This window comes from Anarhichas minor, unplaced genomic scaffold (assembly GCF_050575085.1).
Source record: "Anarhichas minor isolate MPS153535 unplaced genomic scaffold, ASM5057508v1 ptg000055l, whole genome shotgun sequence".
Classification (NCBI taxonomy): Eukaryota; Metazoa; Chordata; class Actinopteri; order Perciformes; family Anarhichadidae; genus Anarhichas; species Anarhichas minor.
Window position 1 is genome coordinate 1,220,508 of NW_027466501.1, and position 21,863 is coordinate 1,242,370.

The window sequence follows — 21,863 nt, forward strand, 5'->3', positions numbered from 1 at the left end:
GGCTGGAAAGATCACTGCAGACCCCTCACACCCTGGACACAAGCTGTTCCAACTCCTCCCCTCTGGTAGGCGCTACAGAGCCCTGTACGGCAAAACCACCAGACACAGGAACAGCTTCTTTCCACTGGCCGTCACTCTCATGAACAATTAATCAGACATATTGCATCTTCATTTGCACTATTTGCACTATTACCACCTTCTGCACTAATATCCCGAATCCATTGTCTATTGTCATTGTTGTTGTTCTTTATGCTCATATATATTCTTCGATATATATTTATATGTACATAGTACTTAAATGTTTATGCTTAGTTTCTCTGTTCTACTTTGTTGTCTTTAATGTCCTTGCTTTTATATTTCTCTTGTTTATTGTATATTCTATGTATGTATGTACAATGAGAGCAATGTGTAACCGGAGTCAAATTCCATGTATGCGCACGCATACATGGCCAATAAAGCTGATTCTGATTCTGAAATGTGATTGTGCTGATCACATACTAGGAAACAATGACAGAGTGAGACCTCCTCACTATCGCCGCTCTGTTTGTGGGAAAGCGAGAGATCAGCGAAGTCGGATCGGTGACGCTCGCGCGACACAGAAGAATCAATCTCTCACTGGCACCGTCGGTGCAGGGCGTGCATTAGAAATGAATCGGATTATTAGATCAGCGTTGTCACAGTATCATTCCAACCCCGACGGCCCAGTTCGACCATCCCTTCTTTGATCAATCATTGAATGCGAGTTATGATATACGACCTTAAATACATATCCTTGAACATTCTGTAAAAACAGTCACATTTGTATGTTTATGTTTTATAACGGCAAATTCAAACGCACACAAATGCATACAATAATATCAATAAATCCTAGACTATTCTGAAACCATACATTTAAAGCAGCGTACATAATTGTGCAAAGGTCATCCAGGTTCATGCAGAGAAACTAGGTCAACCAGTTCATTGAAACTAGGTCAACCAGTTCATTGAATACAAATAAATAAATAAAAAACACATTTCACATGTTTTTTTTCCCCTTTTATTTTTTAATTAAAAGGATGCTGATTCATGAGTGAGACCAGCTGAAATGAGTGCATAGCAGCTGTCCTAGCGAAACGTCGTGTGACCTGTCAAGTAAACAAGGGCATAAAAAAGGCGATGAAGGAGGAGACAAGTGTGAACGTTTCCTTGTTTCCTAGACATGGGTGGTCCGTTCTCACCCATCCCTCATGTTTTCTGCCCCCCACCCCACCCCGCCTGCTTCATAAAAAGAAATATACGGGAGGAGGAGGTTGAGGAGAAATTTAAGTCAACAACACCCGGTTCTCTGCAGCTCCCTCTCCTCTGTTACTACTACAGCTGGTAGCTCCGCATGCGGCGCTCCGTAGTCAACACCGGGCACACCGCCTCCAGTCTATAGGCATGTCGGCCGGCGGCTCCGACGGGACGGCGGACAGGCAGGCAGGTAGGTGCCAAGGGACGGGTCGCTAGTGGACGACAGCCATTATTGTGTGCACTGAAGCTCGCTAACGTTACGAGTATTATGACCGGAGAGGAACAATGGCTTTTGTTGCTTCTTTCCCATCATTTGACAAATAGAACTAAAGCTGCGGAGAATGCTTCCAGAAAGTACTGCCGAGCTTCACCAGTCCCTTCATGCGACCAATTGGGCCGTAGTTTCACAAGATAACGTTACTTATTTTGTTTAGCTTTACTTCAGCTCAACTTTGTGACATTGAAGCGACCGACGTTGCTGTCATAAGCTACTTATAGCGGCACCACCTAGCCTACGCTACTAGCTAAATGTCACAGTGACTATCTGCAGCACCGGGTGCATGGAGGAGTGGAGCAGCAAGGCAACCTGCCTCATAACGTGCTCGAAAATACCGTTTGGATGACCGTGCCGCGCGTGATGTCGCTACGGTCGAAGCCTCGTCCATTCATTATTCCGTAATAACGTGCTCGTCTCCGATTGGACGCGCGCGGACGGTGGGATTTGTTCCTGCTCGGCAGGGTACACCTCGTGGAACCATGGTGACGATTTCACCCTAATATTAATAAAATATATAACATATTTATTTTCTATCGCCACCCTCTTCCATTAACCGGTATTTTGTATTAGCCCAACCTTACCAAGACCGTCCTTGGGGAGCTTAGCTTGTCACGTGGTTCCACGAGGTTCCGTGTTTTTTTCTCTCTCGCAGCTTCTTTCAAAATTGGGTCAGTAGATCAGTAGAGCAGCGCTGCCTTCACTGTGCAGCAGAGGGAGGTAGACCGAGAAACAATACAGTGATGTCTGCTTAATCAATCATTTAAAAAAAAATAAACTAGACTCTATGAAGTAGCAAAGGCACTTTAAAGTATCCTACCAGAACATATTATTGAGTGGGCCATAACCATTGAAAGACCCTATGCAGCTGTTTAATAGCCTACAATATGAATATAAATCATTATGAGGTGTTATCAAAATATCTTATTACAGTTTTTCTGAAAGTGAAAAGTCTAGACAGAGGTTATGTGATATTGCATTTTGGAATAGACCACAAATGAAGAGCCAGAAAGTCCCTGTTTACATCCATAGGAACTCATTAGTGGTCTGAACATGCAGCACTAATGGGTTAATTAAACTGCTGAGGGTAGCGATCCCGGCACTGTTGATGGATCTTGAAACTGTGGCCTTGACTCAGCCATTCGGTGCTGAATATCAACAAAAGGAAGCGCTCTCGCGTGCTTGACTCGGAGCGGTTTTGCACAATAGCTGTGTGAATGCAGCCTATCCATCCTTTAGAAAAACACTGTGCAGGCTGGCTGTTTGAGTCACAGGTGATGAATGCTATGTTTGTAGTTTGAAAGGTATATGTTTGTCTTTCTATCTTTCCATATGTATATATGTGTGTGTGTGTATATGTATGTGTGTGTGTATCGGAAAGATAGTTTTTATGCTTTCCACTCTGATGTTTGTTTGGCAGTTGTCAGTCTGGCATTTATTGGCCATTTTATAATCTTGACTTTTTATTGCTGAATTAGCTTTGTACTGGTTTGTATTGCATCAACTCAGGGCATTGCATTCCCTGGCATTCTTGCATACTTTTCCTGGCTATACATCAAGTCTATAATTCAAAGCTGGTCATACTCTACTTTCCACTATCACATACATTAATGTTATTGGAGTGGAATGAAATGTACACTTGTTAGGAAACGCATGTAGGTCACATCGTTCGCGCACCCATCGCACCACGCGGTCATACCGAGTTTGTTACGCTCCTGTACATCCACGTTTCTGCGTTTCAGTAATATGCTGTGTCATCCACTTGCCGGAGGGGGGGGGGGTTCCTCACTAATAGGGAGACAGGAAAAGCTGTGACGTTAGAGGCGGCGGCGTGTTGTGCAGCATCACTGCGGAAGAGGTGTGGTAGGCAGAAGGGAGAGCTGGCAATGCGTCTGCTCCCACGTTCCACTTTTGCGTCAGCGATGACCTTCTAGACTCCAGAGGAATTCAATCTCAATATCATTAAAGTTCCCAACAAGTTCCACCTGTTTGTCAAAGCTAGCTGTGTTTGACCTTTGACCCCGTGGAAAGGGTCACTGTTGAAGTGTTATTTATGTATCGCTGTGCAAAAGTTGAGGATAGCTCGAAAAATACTCATAATAATTTCGGCATCGCAGCTCATCTGCTCAGCTCAAATCTGTGTTCATTTTTTTTTTTGTATCAGTTCGTATCATACGTGAGAAAAAGCAGGAGAAAGCGGGTCAGTCACAATCAACAGTCACGTTTAAATGTAAATGTCACAATTTAAAGTGTGGTAGTCCTGAGAGGGAAGTAGGTCAGTGATACTGCTTCATGCAAACGTTATGATTCATTCTCACGAGCCTTCAAACGGACAGTCAAGAGCTTCAATGGCAACCGTCAGCCAGCGCACACGCAGAAAGAAAGGATGACAATAGAGCAAGGCCGAGCCAAGGCCGTTAGTGTGTGTGTGTGTGTGTGTGTGAGAGAGTAAGGAGGGGGAGTTGGTTTGGCGAGAGACTAGATAGAAGAAAGGGAGGAATTCTGTCAGTCGTGCTCTCAGAAATGTTTCTGGCAGGCATGCATGGGTCAGCCTTTAAAGTCTTCCAGCATTTAGACCAGCATTCCTGAGTGAGTGAGCCTTTCTTTAAAAGAATTACCCCCCCCCCCCTCCACGACCGCAAACTCATGACTCATTGATTGTTTGCTCACAAAAAAACAAACAAGTTGGGCTTTTGAGGACAAAAACATTTTCAAATATTGATGGGTTCTGCTCCGGTTGTAACAAAGCCGTGCCACAATAACTTGTAGTTTAAAAAATAAGACAAACAGCATCAAGCATCCATAAACATTAGGATTACCAGATGCAGATCTATGCACATGTCTGCTTTGTAGAACTTTCATGGAAGCAAAGCAAGGCCTGTGATTAATAGTATGGTTAATGCTAAGTAAGTCAATAGTAAAATAAATTGAGTGCCTAAAATAAAGAAATAATAAAAACTAAATATGATGGTAAACATTAATATTAATAATAATAATAATAATTATGTTGACCTATTTGTGAAATGTGACCATAACTGACTTTATTTTCAAATACAACTGCATTGAAACACATTGAATTCCCCTCTTTTAGATTTATTCTTAGGGTTCTGCAATTTATAAATATTTAATTATTCATTTTAAGTACACTCTTTAGGATTCACTCATTTAGAAAATGGAAGTTTTCCGTACTAAAAAACAAAATGTAATTCAATTAAAGCTTGAAATTAGAATTCAAACACAAATTCAAATGGATGGTTTTCAAATTAAAACGTTTCACTTCTATAAATTCAGTGGTATTTCACAATATTTAAATTCTGGCCTTCATTTGCTTCCACATCCTTACAATATATACGAAGGCTTAGATTTACTAGACATGTGGCATTTTACTGGCCCCATGCAAGTCTTATTGTTGAGCCCTGAACAGTCCAATAGAACTGTTTTTAATACTACTCATTTATTAAAGCATCGTTGACTCCTATGATTACTTATAAACAATTATAAAACCGCCAACCAGATTGGGTGCTACTGTTGCCAGTAATTAGCCCAATATATCTGCCATAGCATGGTGCATTGACTTTGTTGTTGACACACAGTTTTCCATGTTGGCAATCTGTTATCCAACCAGCTTATTAATATACACATTTTTGTATTTACTTCTGCATTTAAGGCCATTTGAAAAGTAAAAGTAACAACCTCATTTAATGTCAAAATTCTGTTCAAGGCATTTGCACTTAACAAGAAACGGAATCCGCTTCACTCTTGTCTTGACTAATTCTCGTTATTCTCTCTGAGCAACAAACCCAACAAGCCCCAGCGGTTTGAGCAGGTCCTGTTCACACATTCATTCATGGTGAATTATTAATAGGGCATCCGACAAGCCAGCGCCACAGAGCTCTCTCAAGGTTGACTCATTCGCACGCAGTCCCTCACATCTCTGTGGTTGTTTTCACATATCAGATCTCGCTGCAGAGGAGGAAGGCCCCAACCAAGCGGGCTCCTCGCTGCCAGCTGTCGAGTTGCCAAGGAAACGGAAGGGAGACGTGGAGGAGAGGTCAGGCATCCGTGCACAGCAAGAGGAGTGAAAGACACACTGTACTGTACAATGCATGCATTCCTCTTATTATTTAATGACCAGAAATATGTCCCCTCTCACAGGCACAGCGTCGACTTCCAATTGGATGATGATGATGATGACGACCTCAGCAGGTACACACTCACCTCGGGGTGTCGTTCGCACGCTGTCTTATGAGAGAACACTGGCGAAGGAATTACATTTTTGACCCCATTTGTTTGTAGATCTGAGGAAGAGGATCAGCAAGTCAAAATCCAATGCTTCAGGTAATTCTATTTTGACATGAAATGATTGTGCCGTCTGTGTCTTGAAAAGCCTTTTAGGCCTTTGATTGGTCTCATTTACAGTGTAAATGTGACTCGGTTTAAAACCAAAAAACAACAACTATAATGACTTTCATCATTTTTAAATAATTGCTTTATGATCTCCAAGTAATTATTTCCCCCCCAAAATAGATTTAGTATGTCTGATTGTCTGATTTCTGCCTGCAGGGAGCCTCACCGACAGATCGAGAAGCGGCGGAGGGATAAGATGAACAACCTCATCGACGAGCTGGCTGCCATGATCCCCGCCTGTCAGCCCATGGCTCGGAAACTCGACAAGCTCACGGTCCTGCGGAAGGCCGTGCAACACCTGAAAGTCCTCAAAGGTAACTCCGAACCCACCCGCTTATTTAAAAGGTCAGCGACGTCCATTCCGATCCATCTAAAAGCTTCTCCCCCCCCTTTGTTTTCAGCTGGGTCGAGCAGCGCCTTTACAAACACCACCCACAAGTCTTCAATCCTGCCTCACGATGACCTCAGGCACCTTCTGCTCAGGGTAGGTACTCCTGTACGACCCTCGATTAGTCCCGTGGGATCGCTACATCCATCTATCTGTGTATTGATATGTCCATCTATCGACCTTCCTCCCAGGCTGCGGATGGTTTCCTCATAATCGTAAGTTGTGACCGGGCTAAAGTCCTGTTCATCTCCGAGTCCGTCTCCAAGATCCTCAACCTCAGCCGGGTATGTTTGCACCTCTACATCACACACTCGTCAATTATTAAAAAGCAGGCCATCCTGCTACTTTACTACTTTAATGAGATGCCAAACATTTAACTTAAGTGTACCCTAATTGGACCTTTTTTCGCATTTGAATGTCAATTTGCAGAATGAGGCAAAAAATGGCATGCATGTATGGAGACACAAAACTGACAAAATGTAGTCAAATTGTATCAGACCAGTCAACAATACAACTGAAAATATCAATAAATAACATTAAGTTAAATAATTCGGTGTAAAAAGTGAAAAAAGGAATATAGTGTTGTACTTAATCCTTTTATATTCTATATGTGTGTTTTTTGGTCCTTGCACACAATCAGTTATCAGTTTCCTATGCACTAATGTGCCTGTTTGAGTAGCTGAGGCCAACAATCTCTGAGCTGTATACATTTTTGTCAGAGTGGGGATTGGCTGCCACACCTGCTCGACATTCCTGTCCACATTTTCCAGCTTTGCAGACAAGCAGAGAGGAATGGAGACCAAAAGAAAAGCTTCTGAAGTAACCTGACACCACGTCTGCAGGGCAGCACGTGTTATCTCGGGGACTTAGCGCGCTGCAGCAACTCTCTAACAGTCATAATGCATTCGCTCTATGTCGACACAATGAGCGGTGTGACGACAACAATCAAGCAACTGGTCGCTGGACTGTGAACAAAGACAAAGTAAATAAAAACCTAGATATTCAAGTTGTATAAAGCTGCGTGTCCTTTGCATTCGCAGTTTGAGCTGACTGGGCAGAGCTTGTTCAATTTCATCCACCCCAAAGACATCAACAAGGTGAAGGAGCAGCTGTCGTCTTCGGAGTACCCTTGCCAACGCCTCATCGATGCTGCCAGTAAGTCGGTTGTCGGGGAAACGGCCGAAGTCGAAAAAAACACGACGTGAAAGAGTAGAAGACGAGTGAGAAAAGCCGACGGCTAACGTTGTACGTCATCTGTCTGTGTGCAGCTGGGGTTCAGGTGCAGGAGGACGCCCCCGTCACGCCGCCCCACTTGTCCACCGGGGCGCGGAGATCCTTCTTCTGTCGGATGAAGCACAGTCGGGTGGCGGGGAAGCAGGAGGACAAACACGTGCTGCCCTGTACCCCCAAAAAGAAAGGTGGGTCTGATGATGTCACGACGACATCATCATCATCATCATCGGGGAAATGTGGGTTGTTAGCTACAAGTCAGTTCAGTAAAGGAACTGAACATTTATCCATGCAGCAGCAACGATTCTGCTCTGAGTTCCCCATAATGAACGCATTCATGAACATCAAATATAAATAGAACAACAAAAATAAAGCGCATTAGTAGGAGGGTTTGGGTGATGGAAGGAGCGGCATTTTCATAAATGTGTATCGGCAGAATAAGAAGAATGAGGTCGTACCGGCCGCACTGATCACCTGCTTGAAGTGGATTTATCGTGACAGGTCAGCTGCAGTTTGAGCCAATGATTGTGAAGCATGAATGAAACACTGCTGATGCTAATCAGCTAAAACAATTCAGTGTCCTCCGTCTGAACCTGCTCAATGCTACTCTATCAGGTTGTAGGACTCCTGATCAATGTTATGGAGCCACTTAACTGTAAAATACAGCTATCTGTTAGATAAATATGCACGGATAGAGACAGGAAAACCTCCACTTCCCTTCAGGTCACATGACCACTAGCTGCTCCAAGAGTGGCCTACTTTTCAGAGTACTTCAAAAGGATTCTCAGTTTACGACGTGAAATACCAGAGGGGTGAGGTTTGCTGCTGATCTGTAACCGATGTCTGTTATTCAGACGCTTTCCTCTTCTCTAAACTACACAATTGCACAGGAAATACTCGTGCATTTTAAATTGTTTTGAGGGGGGGGGGGGGGGGGGGGAGTGTTTGGTCAAATATTGACAATAACATTGAAGCTATCAGCTCCAGATTTATTTGCATTTCACAGTCTCATATCAGTTGAACCCTAGATGACTTAGCTGACCACTGAAAGGGGTCTGGGCAGTAAACTCCACTCATTTGCTGCTTGCTGCCGGAGCCATGTCTGTTATCTGAACTATTAAGCTTCATATATACAGTCATGTTCAGGTTCTGGACCTGCAGAACCTTGTGTACCAACAGATTGATCATGTATTTAAATATGTTTCGAGGCAGCCAGTGGAAAACTTGCCTGAGAGGAAAGTAATAGATGATCTGGTGGGTGTGGGTGGGTTGTGACCCTCATTAAATACTGATACTTGTTTCCCACTTCACAGACAACTATTTTCTGTTACAGATTCATTTTGAGTTTGAATGAGACATATTTTCCACCAAATTGAGGCCACAATAGAACATGTGGTCCTGCACAGGAAGTAGGTCAGTGTTGCAACATTGTATAACCACAAAGTAAGAAGGTGACCAAAGCCCACTTACTGTCAGCCCAGTTGTGGTGACAGAAACCTGAGGTGTGGTGCCACACAGTGGCTTATATCTGCAACTGCACTGCACTGCAATATATATATATATATATATACCGTACATTTGTATTTTAAAGATTATTTTTGGGGCATGTATGCCTTCATTTGATAGACGTTTGATTGAATTAATGTGCAATTTTGCAGACGGTAATCAAAACTTAAAAAAGGACATTATATGTGCAAATATCCAAAAGTTGTTGTTTTTCTGCCCGCAGACACTTACAAATACTGTACCCTCCACTGCACCGGATACATGCGGAGTTGGCCGAGCAGCCAGCTGGAGTCGGAGGGCGAGGCCGAGAAGGAGACCTCGAACCTGACCTGCCTGGTGACGGTGTGCCGCCTCCTCACCCACGTGCCCAACCAGCCTTCCAAAGACGTCACCATCAAGCCCTCTGAGTTCGTCACCCGCTGTGCCATCGACGGAAAGTTCACTTTTGTAGAACAACAGTGAGTTTCCCCTCCCTCCATCTGCACAAGTAACCATTGGTCTCTCCGCCGTGAGTCATGGATTTGTTCCGCTGAGAATGAAATGGCAGAGTTGTGGCGAGGAGGAACTCTTTGGCAGCCAGAGTTTTGTCAGTGCATATAATCCTTGCTTATAGTCTTTGCCATTGTTTCTCAGAAGGAGCTATGCGTCGCATAAATATCTCTTCTCATTTTCTTTGGGAAGTAATTTCATACCACAAGTATAGTGAATCATTTAAATTCCCCATATGTGTGACTGCTGAATGTTACACGCGGAGAGGCTCATTTACCCAGCATTCCATCTCCAGAGTAACTGAACTCCCTCCGTGTCCTCTCCCTTTTCCCAGAGCCACGACAGTCATCGGTTATTTGCCGCAGGAAGTTCTCGGCACGTCCTGTTACGAGTACTTCCACCAGGACGACCTGCGGCACCTCGCGGAGAAACACAGGCAAGGTGATGGAAAGCAACCGCAGTTGGCAACTTTCACCCGAAATACGATTTCAATTCAGAACTCAATTGAGACGAGTGGACCCCCCAAAAAACAAGATATCTGTGTTTTTTAAAAACGCGTCACTTGTGTGTTCTGTTGTGGAGAAGCTCAACAAATTGACCCTCTGTGCTGTTTTCTGTTGTAACACCCGTGTCATATCTCTTTGCAGTTCTTCGAAGCAAAGAGAAGATCGAGACGCAGTGCTACAAGTTCAAAACGAAGTACGGCTCCTACGTTTCGCTCCAAAGTCAGTGGTTTAGTTTCACAAATCCATGGACCAAAGAAGTCGAGTTCATCGTGTCTTCAAACAGGGTCGTCTCGTAAGTATTGATTCATCCGTGAAGATGTGGACAAGTGTCTCCTGTCTCACAATCGGAGGACGGTGTTGTCGCAAACTCCTCAGCTATTGCTTTGCACTCATGTTTTACAGCTGCAAAAAACAATGAGATCTTGGTACAATTTGCATGACACTGATTGTCCAAAAGCTTTGTTTCTGTGCTGATTTCATGCACACATTGTGCTTCTCATCATGATGCCGTAGCACAGCTATACAGTTTATTCATGGGATTAAATAGCATCATAAATACTCCTTTGCACCAGCAGGGGGCCTGGTCACACAAAAGATGAGGAGGCAGGCGGCTCAAAAGCACTTCAGGGTAAGAAATGCATGCCGTGTGTTCAATATTCATCTCTTGTCTGCGATTTAACAAAAAAAAAAACATAACAGTTGATTCTACTGTCTTCTTATTCCACAGAGGACACAAAGCAGTTACCCATAATTCCCGGCCTTTCCAGCGGTGTGGGCACAATGATCTACGCCGGCAGCATAGGGACCCAAATCGCAAATGAGCTCATTGACTCCTACAGGTGCTGTGTGTGTGTGTGTGTGTGTGTGTGTGTGAGATTAGATGGGAAGACATATTTTTAGAGCCTACGGAGCAATGGGTTAAAAGTGGCATGTCGGGGTAGTGTACATCAAATAGTGATAGGATTTAAATTAGGTAATAGATGGAATTTTCACAAAAATAATCCGATCCCATGCTGTGTTCCGACCTGTTTCTAAACAGGATGAACTCCTCCCCATCAAGCAGAGCTTCCAGTCCGTTTGGCCCGGCCCAGGAGAAATGTGCACTGGTTTCCCCGCAAACCAGCACCAGTGTGAGTGTCCTCTTTACCATGACAGCACATTTTCTCTGAGGCAAATGACACTAGTTTTTTTATTTTATAATAAAAAAAATTCTGAGACTTACCTCTACGTCATTATACTTCAGAGGCATGTCTTGTGTTTCCTCTTTTTTTTATTGTCAATTTTAGTGGCATAAGGAGGTTTGATTCAAATGCATGTCTATAGAATTTGTATGGAAATCCATTTTTGACATATTTCAGTTTGTGCTAATGATGCTGTGTGTTATTTATACATTAAGGCAGCGGCTACTTCTACAACTTATTTTCCTGAGTTTAATTACACGCTCCAGTGGAGAAAGGTGAAACATAAGGCCCTGTGCAGTGTTTTGACATCGCACGACTTCCAGGCCTCCAGCAGAGAGGAGGCGGCGGCATGCAGTTCCTCACAGTCCCAGTCTGACTCGAGGACCGCAACGAGGACCGCAACGAGCGCCGGCAGCGCAACTTCTGAGAGTTCAGGTACTGTCAGCGGGCTAATCATAAATCCGAAGGAACTACCAGTTTCTCTCCACATTTGTGCAAAGAAGAAGAAATGTGCCGCTCCCCCAAAAATCCTGTCCGAAGGCTTCAAAAAGACCTTTAGACACTTTATATTGTCAATTAAACTCCTGCAGTCTTTGTATTGTTGACCCCACCCACCATTTCACAGCTGCAGGCCCTTAATCAGCAGGTGATCCAATTAGTTTATCCAACAGCTCTGAGGAGGAAAATCCAGCTGTGTTCCATGAAATTTAACACTTTAATCCTTCATAATTTTTACGACACTACAACGGGTTCATTTAAAACAATATCCCACAACGTCCGTGCATTTTCCCCCCCCTAAAGTTTTCTTTTCTTCGCTCTGTTTCGCCCAGGCCAGCCGTCCCAGCTGGACTTGGACAGCATGGTGGTGCCAGGCCTGAGCAGCTTCAGCAGCGACGAGGCGGCCATGGCGGTCATCATGAGCTTGCTGGAGACGGACGTGAACATGGGTCAGTCGGGGGACTTCGAGGAGTTACACTGGCCTTTCTAGAGGGATGCGCGGTCTTCAAGCTCTCACGCCCTCTCGCGTTGTTCTCTCGCAGAGAACTCGGCCGTTCACTTGTTCATTCTGTGGCCCGACTGAGCCAGCCTTGCATAATTGAACCCACTGGACTTGTACCATAGGCCGCGACGTGTTGGACTTAAAGGAGAGCCGAACAAGGGTTGAGGGGAATTATTGTTACTGTGACCACCTTGTTGCCCCCCCCCCCCCCCCCCCCCGGCTTTCGCATCAAAGAATGTGAGGTTAAAGTGTACCTGGAGCCTGTGGTGATTCAGTGTCTTCCTCAGTGACACTTCAGCTTAAACCCAGACTCGCTCTGCTTGCCCCCCATGAGGGGCCGAGGTCTGGAGGAGAATCAGACTCCTGCCATGTGCAGTGCTGCTAGAGAAACTCCTCAAACCTCTTGACATCTGCCAAACCTTTGGTACCCAGTGATGACCTGCATGTCTCTCAGGACGTGGTCTGATTGCTCCATGTTTTTTAAAGGACACACGTTAAGTCATGTTTTCTTGATATTGTGTCCAGTGAGAACTGGAACCCTTTTCCTCTTCATGGAGGATTACAAACTCGTTAAATCGGCCAAAATGAAGATGCGTCAGGCATCGCACCACACACCCACCACCACCAGGGTTCCAGTTATCCTCCGTTTGGAAGATTATAGCTCGCACAAGCAAACAAACCACATGAACTGTATCTTTTAAAAGAATTCTATATGATTCAAATGTCTTCGTGTTTGGAAATTCATAAGAAAGCATGTCTGATTTTTGTCAACGCACTGCAACTACCGTTTGCAGTGCGTTGGAAAGTTTTTTTTCCACAGAAATTACAAGAGACCGACATCTGGCACCACCAACACACAACTTCACCAGCTAGCTTGAATTGCTAACAGCATTAAGAGCTATTAGCAATAAGTGCTAACGCTATCAAAACCAAAAGCAGAAATGTGTTTTCAAGGCGAAATCTTTACTTTGTGAACTGTTGGTACAGGGAAAAACAGGTTTTTAGAGGTCTTTGAGGTAAAGTGTCTGGTTTCATATTGAATGGGCACTAAAGGAGTGAGCCCTAGTATGCCTATACTGTGATCACATATTTATTGTACTTCAGAGACGGGACTGTGAAGGTAATCCATTGTGCACTGAACTCATATGGGTTGTCATAAGGTATGGGCGGTCCACCGTGGATGTGAGAATGTTTTCTGTTCTTAACAAGGGACAAGCCAACATGTTTTTTGGTTGTGTCATGTCTTATCCTTGCTGTTGGCTCAAACATACTATTTGAACAGCCTTACACTGCACATAAATTAGCCATAGTATTTGTATTGCCAGGGAGACGATACTGTTGCCGTCCATCTATGCCTGAATGTCCCTTTACCGCAACAGCCTCTTATAAAAGAAGATCCCTATACTAACAGCTATTCTGGATCAATGCAGTTGTTTGTCTTTGTTTTACATTCGTTGTCAAAATCAAAGAGCAAAATGAAAAACTCATCAGTGGAGAGGCAGAACAGAGAGAAGAGTTTTAACCCCCTCATCAGCCTTAAAAAAGCAAGGGTTGTGGCCACGATCAGGAATCATCACGTCACCAAGCTATTTATTTTCTCATGACCTAACTTGGGTAAACCGATAAATGCCAGTCATCTGTGTTTTCACTTTTAAACCCGGTGACGGGCCTCTGTGTACGGCACCTGTAAACTCTGGTTATATCACTGGTTCCTCTAATCTTGAAAGCATAATGTGATTGTGTTGCCTTGAGCACATGTCGTGTCTGACAAGGTCCAATTGTAAATCAAGCGCTTATGTGCTCTCTTTGGCTTTATAAGCAAAACTGTTGGGCGATATTTGCTGCTGCCATCAAAGCCATATATGTGTAATGGACACTACAGCATGTTGAACACGCCCCGCTATGATATTTGTATGTGAAAATTGTCGTTGATGTATCTGCTGTACCGAGGAATGGAGGTTGGAGTCTTTTAAAAGTAAAACAATTTTTCATAAATGGTCCAAGTTCTATTTAGTCTTTACCACAATTTCAATGTTGTCATCATCATGTTGAGTAGCTGTTGTTTTTACTAGAGGAAGGAATCTTGTGCATAGCTCCTACGTTGCTAATCAGATATATAAAGTCTTCCCTCAGTGAAACAATGCGGAGGTAAAGAGGGACAAACAAGGGGCACAAACCATTTATTTCAAAAAATATTTTTAAGAAACATGGCTGTTCGTTCATATTGGTATAATATGGGTGTTAATGCACACAAAAACAAGCTCATCTGTAAAGGAAGACACTGATTTTGAAAGCATCGTGTCAGCTTGCAGGCTGCTCTACGATGTTGCCCAATATAGAATCCTAGTCTATCTTCTCCCGGAGGCTAAGATCTGTACTAGCAATAGAAAGGTTGGCCAAAGCAATTAGAGATCGTTGAAATATAGTAGATGTCTTTTTTTGAGACTAAAATCTGAATTATGTGGATGATATTGTACTTTATTCCTTATATTGGTACCTCCATAACATCCATTCATTATCTGTAACCGCTTATCTTAATGTATGATTTATTTCTGGTAATAATTTGATTAAAAAACAAAACTATCCTTATCTTAAGGTTAAACCCACAGATAACAACAATATTCTATATCTATTTAAAATGTATTACATACTGAGGTATGAAGTTTACAACACTAAATGTTTTGCTCCCACCTGCTCACACATCCATGGAAAATATAACCTTCAATCATCAATTTTGTGGGTTGAAAGATTATCTTTGCCATTCTTTCCTCATCTGTTATTTACCCTTTATATAATAACTTTTGTTATACAGCACCTTTCAAAACAAAGTTACAAAGTGCTTCACAATAAAACATGAAAGCAAATAAGAAACACAATCAAACGGGTAAAATTAGATGAAATAAATAAATGAAATAAAATCTGCTTCGAGGCCCGGACGGCAAAGGCCCGGTCACATTTAGTGAGCAGTTGTGAATTTGGAACAGTTATTCAGGCCCTGCGCCAATATCTCAGGCAGCCATCAGGCTCCAAAGGAAATCAAATCACTTTGATCACATTTAATTTCTAAAAAGATTGAAAAGTTACCCCAAAGCAAAAGTTCACATATTTTCAAGTTTACTGACATCAGCTGAGTTTCCTCGGCGTCTGATACCGGCGCACAAGGCACCCTTTATCCTCTGTATGAGACACACTAGGCTTTCAAGTAACAATGTAAAGTCTTCCTCGTCATTATTCAACCCAATCTCAGGAAGGTATATAAATAGTACGACATTTCCGCACATCATTATCATCGAAGGCTTTTCACATGTAACTTTACGTGTTACCATGAAACCGTTGCGTTTACGCTGAGGCGACAAAACTATGGTGCCGGCTACTCACCGGCTAGTTACTTGGCGTACAAATAACCCGCAAAAAAGCCAGAAAGGTGGAAGGGAAAGGGAGGTGGCTGTGTCGAGCAAACACAACAAAGGACTTTCAACCGGGAGATCGGTGATTGAGACTGGTGTTTGTGTCCCAAAGTGCGGTTGAGTTATTTAAAAGTTACATATCTTCCGTAGCTACAATAGTTTAAGTTATGACAGCTCACAAAAAGATAAAACAATACGTCACACATTCACAGGTATTAGAGGTTTGGGGAATTCGTAGCATGTCTCTATTCATTAGATGTCTTTCCTGTTCCACTAAGTCAGCACATCTGTCTTGCTTTAGAGAGATAGAACAGAGGGCCTATGAATACACCAAATGTGGGGGATAGCAAAGCTGTTTCCAAAATATTACAAATGTCCTTATTGATATCTTCCATAAAGTATATTATGTTAAAGACCAGAGGAACCAACATCAGGACTGGGAGGTAAGCCATCACTGCAAGCACCACCACGACCAACACATTATCTAGCGCCCGTCTCTTTTGGAGCGACACAGAGCGGACTTGGTTACCATGTGTGGTGTGGGCAGGACTTTGCTTCTGCAGTGAGCAGATCACTCCCCCAAGGCAGACGAGCATTAGGCAGAAGAGGCAGGAGATGATGATGGAGACAAGCATGAACATGATAGTTAAATTGTGCACTAAACCTGTAAAAAAACAAGGAAGAGAAAATGTCAACTTAAAACATTCAATTCGACTTTGGAGGGAAGTCGCTTTCTGTAATTCGTCAGTCGATTTTTTTTAAAGCCATTTTTATCCTTAAACATGATTTACATGCCGAACTCTCACCCAACACTTACCTGAAGCGAGACAGAAGCACAAGGTGAACGCCCACACCACAGCAGAAACAGCCATTCGATACTCCCACTTCCTCACTCTCAGGTACAGCACAGGTCTAATCACGGCCAGGTAGCGCTCGATGCACATACAGGCCAGCAGCAGGGGACAGCCAATTAGGTTGAACATAAGGGAGATGTCTTTTGCAACATTCAGTGGTTGTGTAGTATTGTTTTGTTGGGCTGAAAGGACAATCACAGGGTTAGCACTTGGCTATTGCAGTCAAATTTGAAGGCTTCCTAAAACCATTTGGACAGAATTAACATGGGCGAACAAAATCATTTAACTTACTCCAACTTCACACAAGGAAAAGCTAATTTACAAAGTAGGGCAAGCAGCTCTTCAGTTGGAAAAAACTCAGAGATACACTTTAAAATACAAGGACGTCACTTGAGCCCAACGGTTTTGTTGATGAATAAGGGGGCTATAGGCTGTATTTCTGTGGTTCTGGTGTAGCCAGCAGATGTCCAACTTCCTTTTCCAAGCACTGCTCATTATTAACAACTTTAGCAACTTGAGATGCAAGACTGGAGTTGGTGTTGAGAGACGAAGTGTGCGACCGGATTGTTACACAAGCTAATCTCTAAACCAACAAAAAGCTACATCATCATTGATAGCCAGTGGGTTACCAGATTGCATTTTGGCCAATGTGTTGCGTCCAGGTGTCAACCTCCAGTTCGGCCGAGTGAAGCCGATGCGGAAGTGTCTTAAAACTTGCATTCTCTCTCCTGACCAGCAGGGAGGCGACTCCTCCGGTTGCAAAAAGAAGTCTGATTGTATAGAAGTCTATGGGAAAATGACCCTACTTCTCACTTGATTTAGTACTTCAGTAAACATTGTCCCCCGTTCGCAGGAATTTTGTGCAGCGGGTCTTCGCCTGTCCGTGCACATCTAACATTTTCTAACTACGCAGATGCATATGGGTGGAGGGTGATGGGTTGAAGAAACCATCAGTTGACCCCTCTGATGTCAAGAACTTCAGAGCGGTTTCTCTTCTACCCTTTCTTACAACCAACTGTCGTTCTTAGCAAACATTGCAGGAGGATTCGCCCCTTCCTCACTGACGAGACGGCGCAGGTGCTCATCCAGGCTCTTGTCATCTCCCGCCTGGACTACTGCAACTCACTACTTGCCGGAGCCCCGGCATCGGCCATCAGACCTCTGGAGCTTGTCCAGAAAGCTGCAGCTCGTTTGGTGTTCAATCGCCCCAAGTTCTCCCACACAACTTCCCTTCTCCGTTCTCTACACTGGCTCCCTGTAAGAGTTCGCATCCAGTTTAAGACTCTGGTGCTAGCCTACAGGGCAGCTAGCGCTAGTCGGCCATGATAGTCCACCAAGGCGGCTTGCCAAATGGCAGTTAGGAAGCTATAGTTACCTCAGTCACTAACAGAACAAAAAGCTAACAGTTTATTCAGGAGACATATTTGACCAGACTTCTGTCTCACAACTGACTGCGACCATGCATCTTTTTGGGTGCGGTTTATACTTTGGCGGGGCAGAGATATGTAAAGGTGGTTGGTCCAACACAGATGATAATACGATAACTTCCTCTATTTTAGACTCTCTGGTTCACTCAAAAGCTGCAGTCGATCAAAGGTGCAAATTGGCAAGAGAAAGTTCACCGAAGAAAAACCGCGGCAATTCACTGAAATTCCAACGCCAAAAAAGAATTATTATCTTTGTCACCAATCTCTGGCAGTGTTCACCTGAATGAGTTGTGTTGACACTTGCGCCGCTCTTAGGGTTGTAAGTAAAGTTGAAAGGCAATAGAGACAGGTAGATGAGATCCATTGCGACAAGATTCACACCTATAACCTGAAAGACAAAGGTTTAGACACAAGATACAGTTTAACAAGAGAGTGGTGTGTTATGCTTTTAGTCTTTCTCCAATGCCAAGCATAACTCTAACTGGAAACTACCTGGTCCATAGCATTGAATACAATACCTCAGAGCGGTTAGGAGCAGTGGACCTACCTTCGAGGCCGACAGCGATTTCTTTTCCCTCAGAAACAGCCAAAGCCGTGCAACGTTAGCCACCACCCCTGTGATCAGGATGAAAATGTCAGCGGCAAACCAGACGTTTTCCCACCCATCTTCGCGACAGCTCTTGGAGATATCTTCAATAAAACTGTTGTCTCGGTCGAAATTCTTGCGAGGAGACGCTGGCATGCTGACAATCTCTGATACAGTGTTACACCTGAAATAATAAAGTCAAAGAGAGTGATTATCAACATTTGACATCCTGTCCGAAGCCATTTACAGCCTGGGGGGCGTTTTTTTTTTTGTCTCGTGCGAGTCAATATATTTTTTCAAACTGTTATTTTTATCATAAGCACTTTCACACAGAATACGAAAGTTGAAAATTACGCCGCAGAAAAGCAACTTTAATTTTTTTCCGGAACAAGGTTGATTTTTTCTGAGCTTTCGCACCTTTAATAAAGGAGTCAACCAATCACGTTGTGTGGAACGAACACAATCAAAATGTACACGTGTACAACAACAGCAAACGTTATTACTCCTTTCAACCTTGACAAAGGCAGTGCATCCAAGATCCACTCTTTCCGTTCTTACCTTTCACAATAAAATCTCTAGACATGAGGGAACTAAAATTCACTCAAAGCATTTTGCTAAATGTAAAATGAATAAGTGTAATTTATTTGTAAGGCTCTCGTTGTGTCTAGTCCTTTATACTCTCGCACAATGTAAGAGGAGATAAGCTACATTATGACTCAACTGTATCTATAGTTACATGACGAGGTAGAATTGAGAGAGATTTGCAAATTGTACGTCCTTAAAACGTACTCCAACTCTTGTTTCTTTCACTTTACTTTACAGTCATTTAGCAGACGCTTTTATCCAAAGCGACTTACAATTCAGAGTCAATCACATTTCTACACCCTACGGGAGCAATTTTGGGGTTAAGTGTCTTGCTCAAGGACACATCGACACGCGACTAGCGGAGCCGGGGATTGAACCGCCGGCCCTCTGATTGAAAGACGGCCCTGCTATCCACTTAGCCACAGTCGCCCCACAGTTCTGTCTTGCATTGGGCTCTCAAGCACATTGAGAGGATTATTTTGGGAAGTAGAAGAGACTTTGTGCACATTAAGAGTCACCAACACTGTGGCACATCCCTGCTGAGTTTTGAGGGTATTTTCAGACTTTCACCAGATGTCTGTTTTGTTCTTTGCTCTCAGGGCCTCATTTGCAGCACGAAGGTGAAACAAACGCATGCAATGTAAAGTAACGGGGTACATGTGTCTGGAGAGAGACGTAGCTGTTCAATTCTTAAATTTTTTTTTGAGGTGGAGGCATAAATGTCAGAGGGTGATATCTCAAAACCTGGAGAAATACAACCAAAACCATCTACCACTGCTGGTGAGAAAATATGTTTCGTTGAAATTTGGGTGAAATGACCCTTCAAGTTGATCTCGTATACATATGTATAAAAACATACATTTAAAGGTATTTAAACTCTACAAAGCTTAAACTCCATTGCAAATAGAAGTCATTAGATATATTTAATGTAAGCCGATGGATCTGAAACATCTCCAAGAATGAATTAAAGTAAAAATATACAGGTAATACACACATTGCAATCAATCAAATCAAAGCTAAACACAAAACTCCAACTAACCTCTTTATGTGTCTTCTTTCTCCTCTCGCGTGTCTTGCAGTTCTTGCCCACTTGCAACTGAACGCCTCGGAAACACGCAGACACACACATACGCACATACACAACTATGTGCGTGTGCGTTTTGAAGCCTCGAGTTTGCGGGTACTACAGGGCAGACTAAACAAATGAGCAGGTGTTTAGTGTTGATTTTCCACCCTTATGCAAAGTGTCTTTGCAGTACAGGTCATTTCCATTGGATGCAGTGTGTTGACTGCCTGATGTTGATGGATTTCCTTTGCACACAGACCATGCTTGTGGTCACTTCTGTCTATATGGGGACAGTTCTCATTATCCAAGTTTTAAAGTTTGACAACTCCCTACAGTCGGCTGTACGTAACACCTCTTTCTTTCTTTTTTTTTGTATTTCTGTTCTGCTTTGAAGAAAGATAATAAATTCTTTATGGATATTTAAATTTCTTCTTCTAACACTGTGTGTAGTGGAGATATATTGTTTTACAGATTCATTTCTCCAGACCTGATTTCATGAAAACATTTATGTCTGTTTCCCACTCGTGATCAGTGTCACGGAAGCCAGCCTCCTTTATCTCACTATCTATTCGCTGCTACATCAACTTTCCATTTCCTCATGGTAGCATCACACATCTATTACTCGGGGGGTAAATATGAGACGTGGCTGCCGACGCCAGCTTGAGATTCTTTTTTCTCGTCATCTAAATCCAGTGCGAGCAGACAGACCACTCCATCTCCCTCGTGTGTCAGTGCCGCTCTGCAGGCCGATGAGGTCCTCTCCTCATTTCGACTGTGATGAATTAGGTCCATCTTCTCCTGAACATCCTGACTGTCCCTCTCTTCTCTCTTCTGTAGGAAATTTGGGTTTAGAACTATGTTTTAGGAAATTATAATAGAAGTGTTTAATGATTCATAAATAAGAAATCATAATTAGAAGTGTGTCTTGGAATACATAATTAGAAGATTCATAATTGTAGAAGTGTTTTAGAATTTGTAGTTACAAGTGATTTGTAGTTAGAAGTGTATCTTAGTAGAATTTGTAGCACCTTTAGCTCTATGCTTGTGAAACTTGTGAAGGTTTTTGCCAAAAGTTGCAAATCTTTATCTTTATATAGAATGTTTACCATAGAAGTGTTAAGCCATAAAAGACAGTCATTGAATGTTTTAAACTGTAAAGAATAGTATGTTGGGAGTAAGGGACAGATAGATTTCTAGACAGGCAATTACAGGTCATACCCGTGCGAGGGTCCTGCGAGGAGGAGGAGCCAACTGGATTTAGCCAATAGGAACTACGGACATTATGGGAGGTTTTTTGAACTATGTAAGGCGGGGGATAAAGAAATTCCGGCCTCTTGCTCCTGTACCACTGGGTGGGTGGTAACGTTGTTCTGGGGTGAGCAGGTCATATTCGGTGTAACTGTAAAGCATGAGATGTATTAAATGCTTTGTTTATAATTGAAACCGGTTCTCTTTGTGTAAGCGGCAGGATTACATGAGGTTTCCCCACAGTCTAGAGGTTCCTTGAACCTAACACTTCCTTCATATATTTACCTCCCTTTCTTCCTCTCTGCTCTCAGAATAGCACACATTGAAAAACACATGCTGAACCATGAACTGTTCAACTCAACAAGAGTCTATTTATTCAGCTTTTATGGCAGTATTATTATTAATATTATTATACAACTATTTGTTTACAGTAAAGG

At 43.0% G+C, this 21,863-nt stretch overlaps 1 protein-coding gene across 7 annotated transcripts; it reads left to right on the forward strand.

The window, feature by feature from the left end:
- Positions 1–1,248: 1,248 nt before the first annotated feature.
- LOC142931963 (basic helix-loop-helix ARNT-like protein 2) lies at positions 1,249–14,248 on the forward strand. 7 transcript variants are annotated; one of them, XM_076076128.1, is made up of 17 exons: positions 1,249–1,462; positions 5,504–5,597; positions 5,702–5,752; positions 5,843–5,884; positions 6,110–6,267; positions 6,355–6,437; positions 6,533–6,625; positions 7,382–7,496; positions 7,610–7,759; positions 9,301–9,535; positions 9,901–10,007; positions 10,214–10,364; positions 10,645–10,700; positions 10,800–10,911; positions 11,112–11,202; positions 11,469–11,688; positions 12,084–14,248. In XM_076076128.1, exons 1-17 carry the CDS (start codon positions 1,420–1,422, stop codon positions 12,239–12,241), a joined length of 1,959 nt encoding a protein of 652 aa, XP_075932243.1. In that variant the 5' UTR covers positions 1,249–1,419; the 3' UTR covers positions 12,242–14,248. The 7 variants fall into 7 exon arrangements, with proteins under 7 accessions (XP_075932243.1, XP_075932245.1, XP_075932246.1 ...); XM_076076130.1 differs by having other exon boundaries at positions 11,520–11,688; XM_076076131.1 differs by having other exon boundaries at positions 11,577–11,688.
- Positions 14,249–21,863: the final 7,615 nt, after the last annotated feature.

Coding starts and splice junctions, on each gene's coding strand:
- LOC142931963 (XM_076076128.1), top strand. CDS start 1,420: ATGTCGGCCGGCGGCTCCGACGGGACGGCGGACAGGCAGGCAG. Junction 5,753..5,842: donor GATGATGACGACCTCAGCAG/GTACACACTCAC, acceptor ATTTGTTTGTAG/ATCTGAGGAAGAGGATCAGC. Junction 10,365..10,644: donor TCTTCAAACAGGGTCGTCTC/GTAAGTATTGAT, acceptor CCTTTGCACCAG/CAGGGGGCCTGGTCACACAA.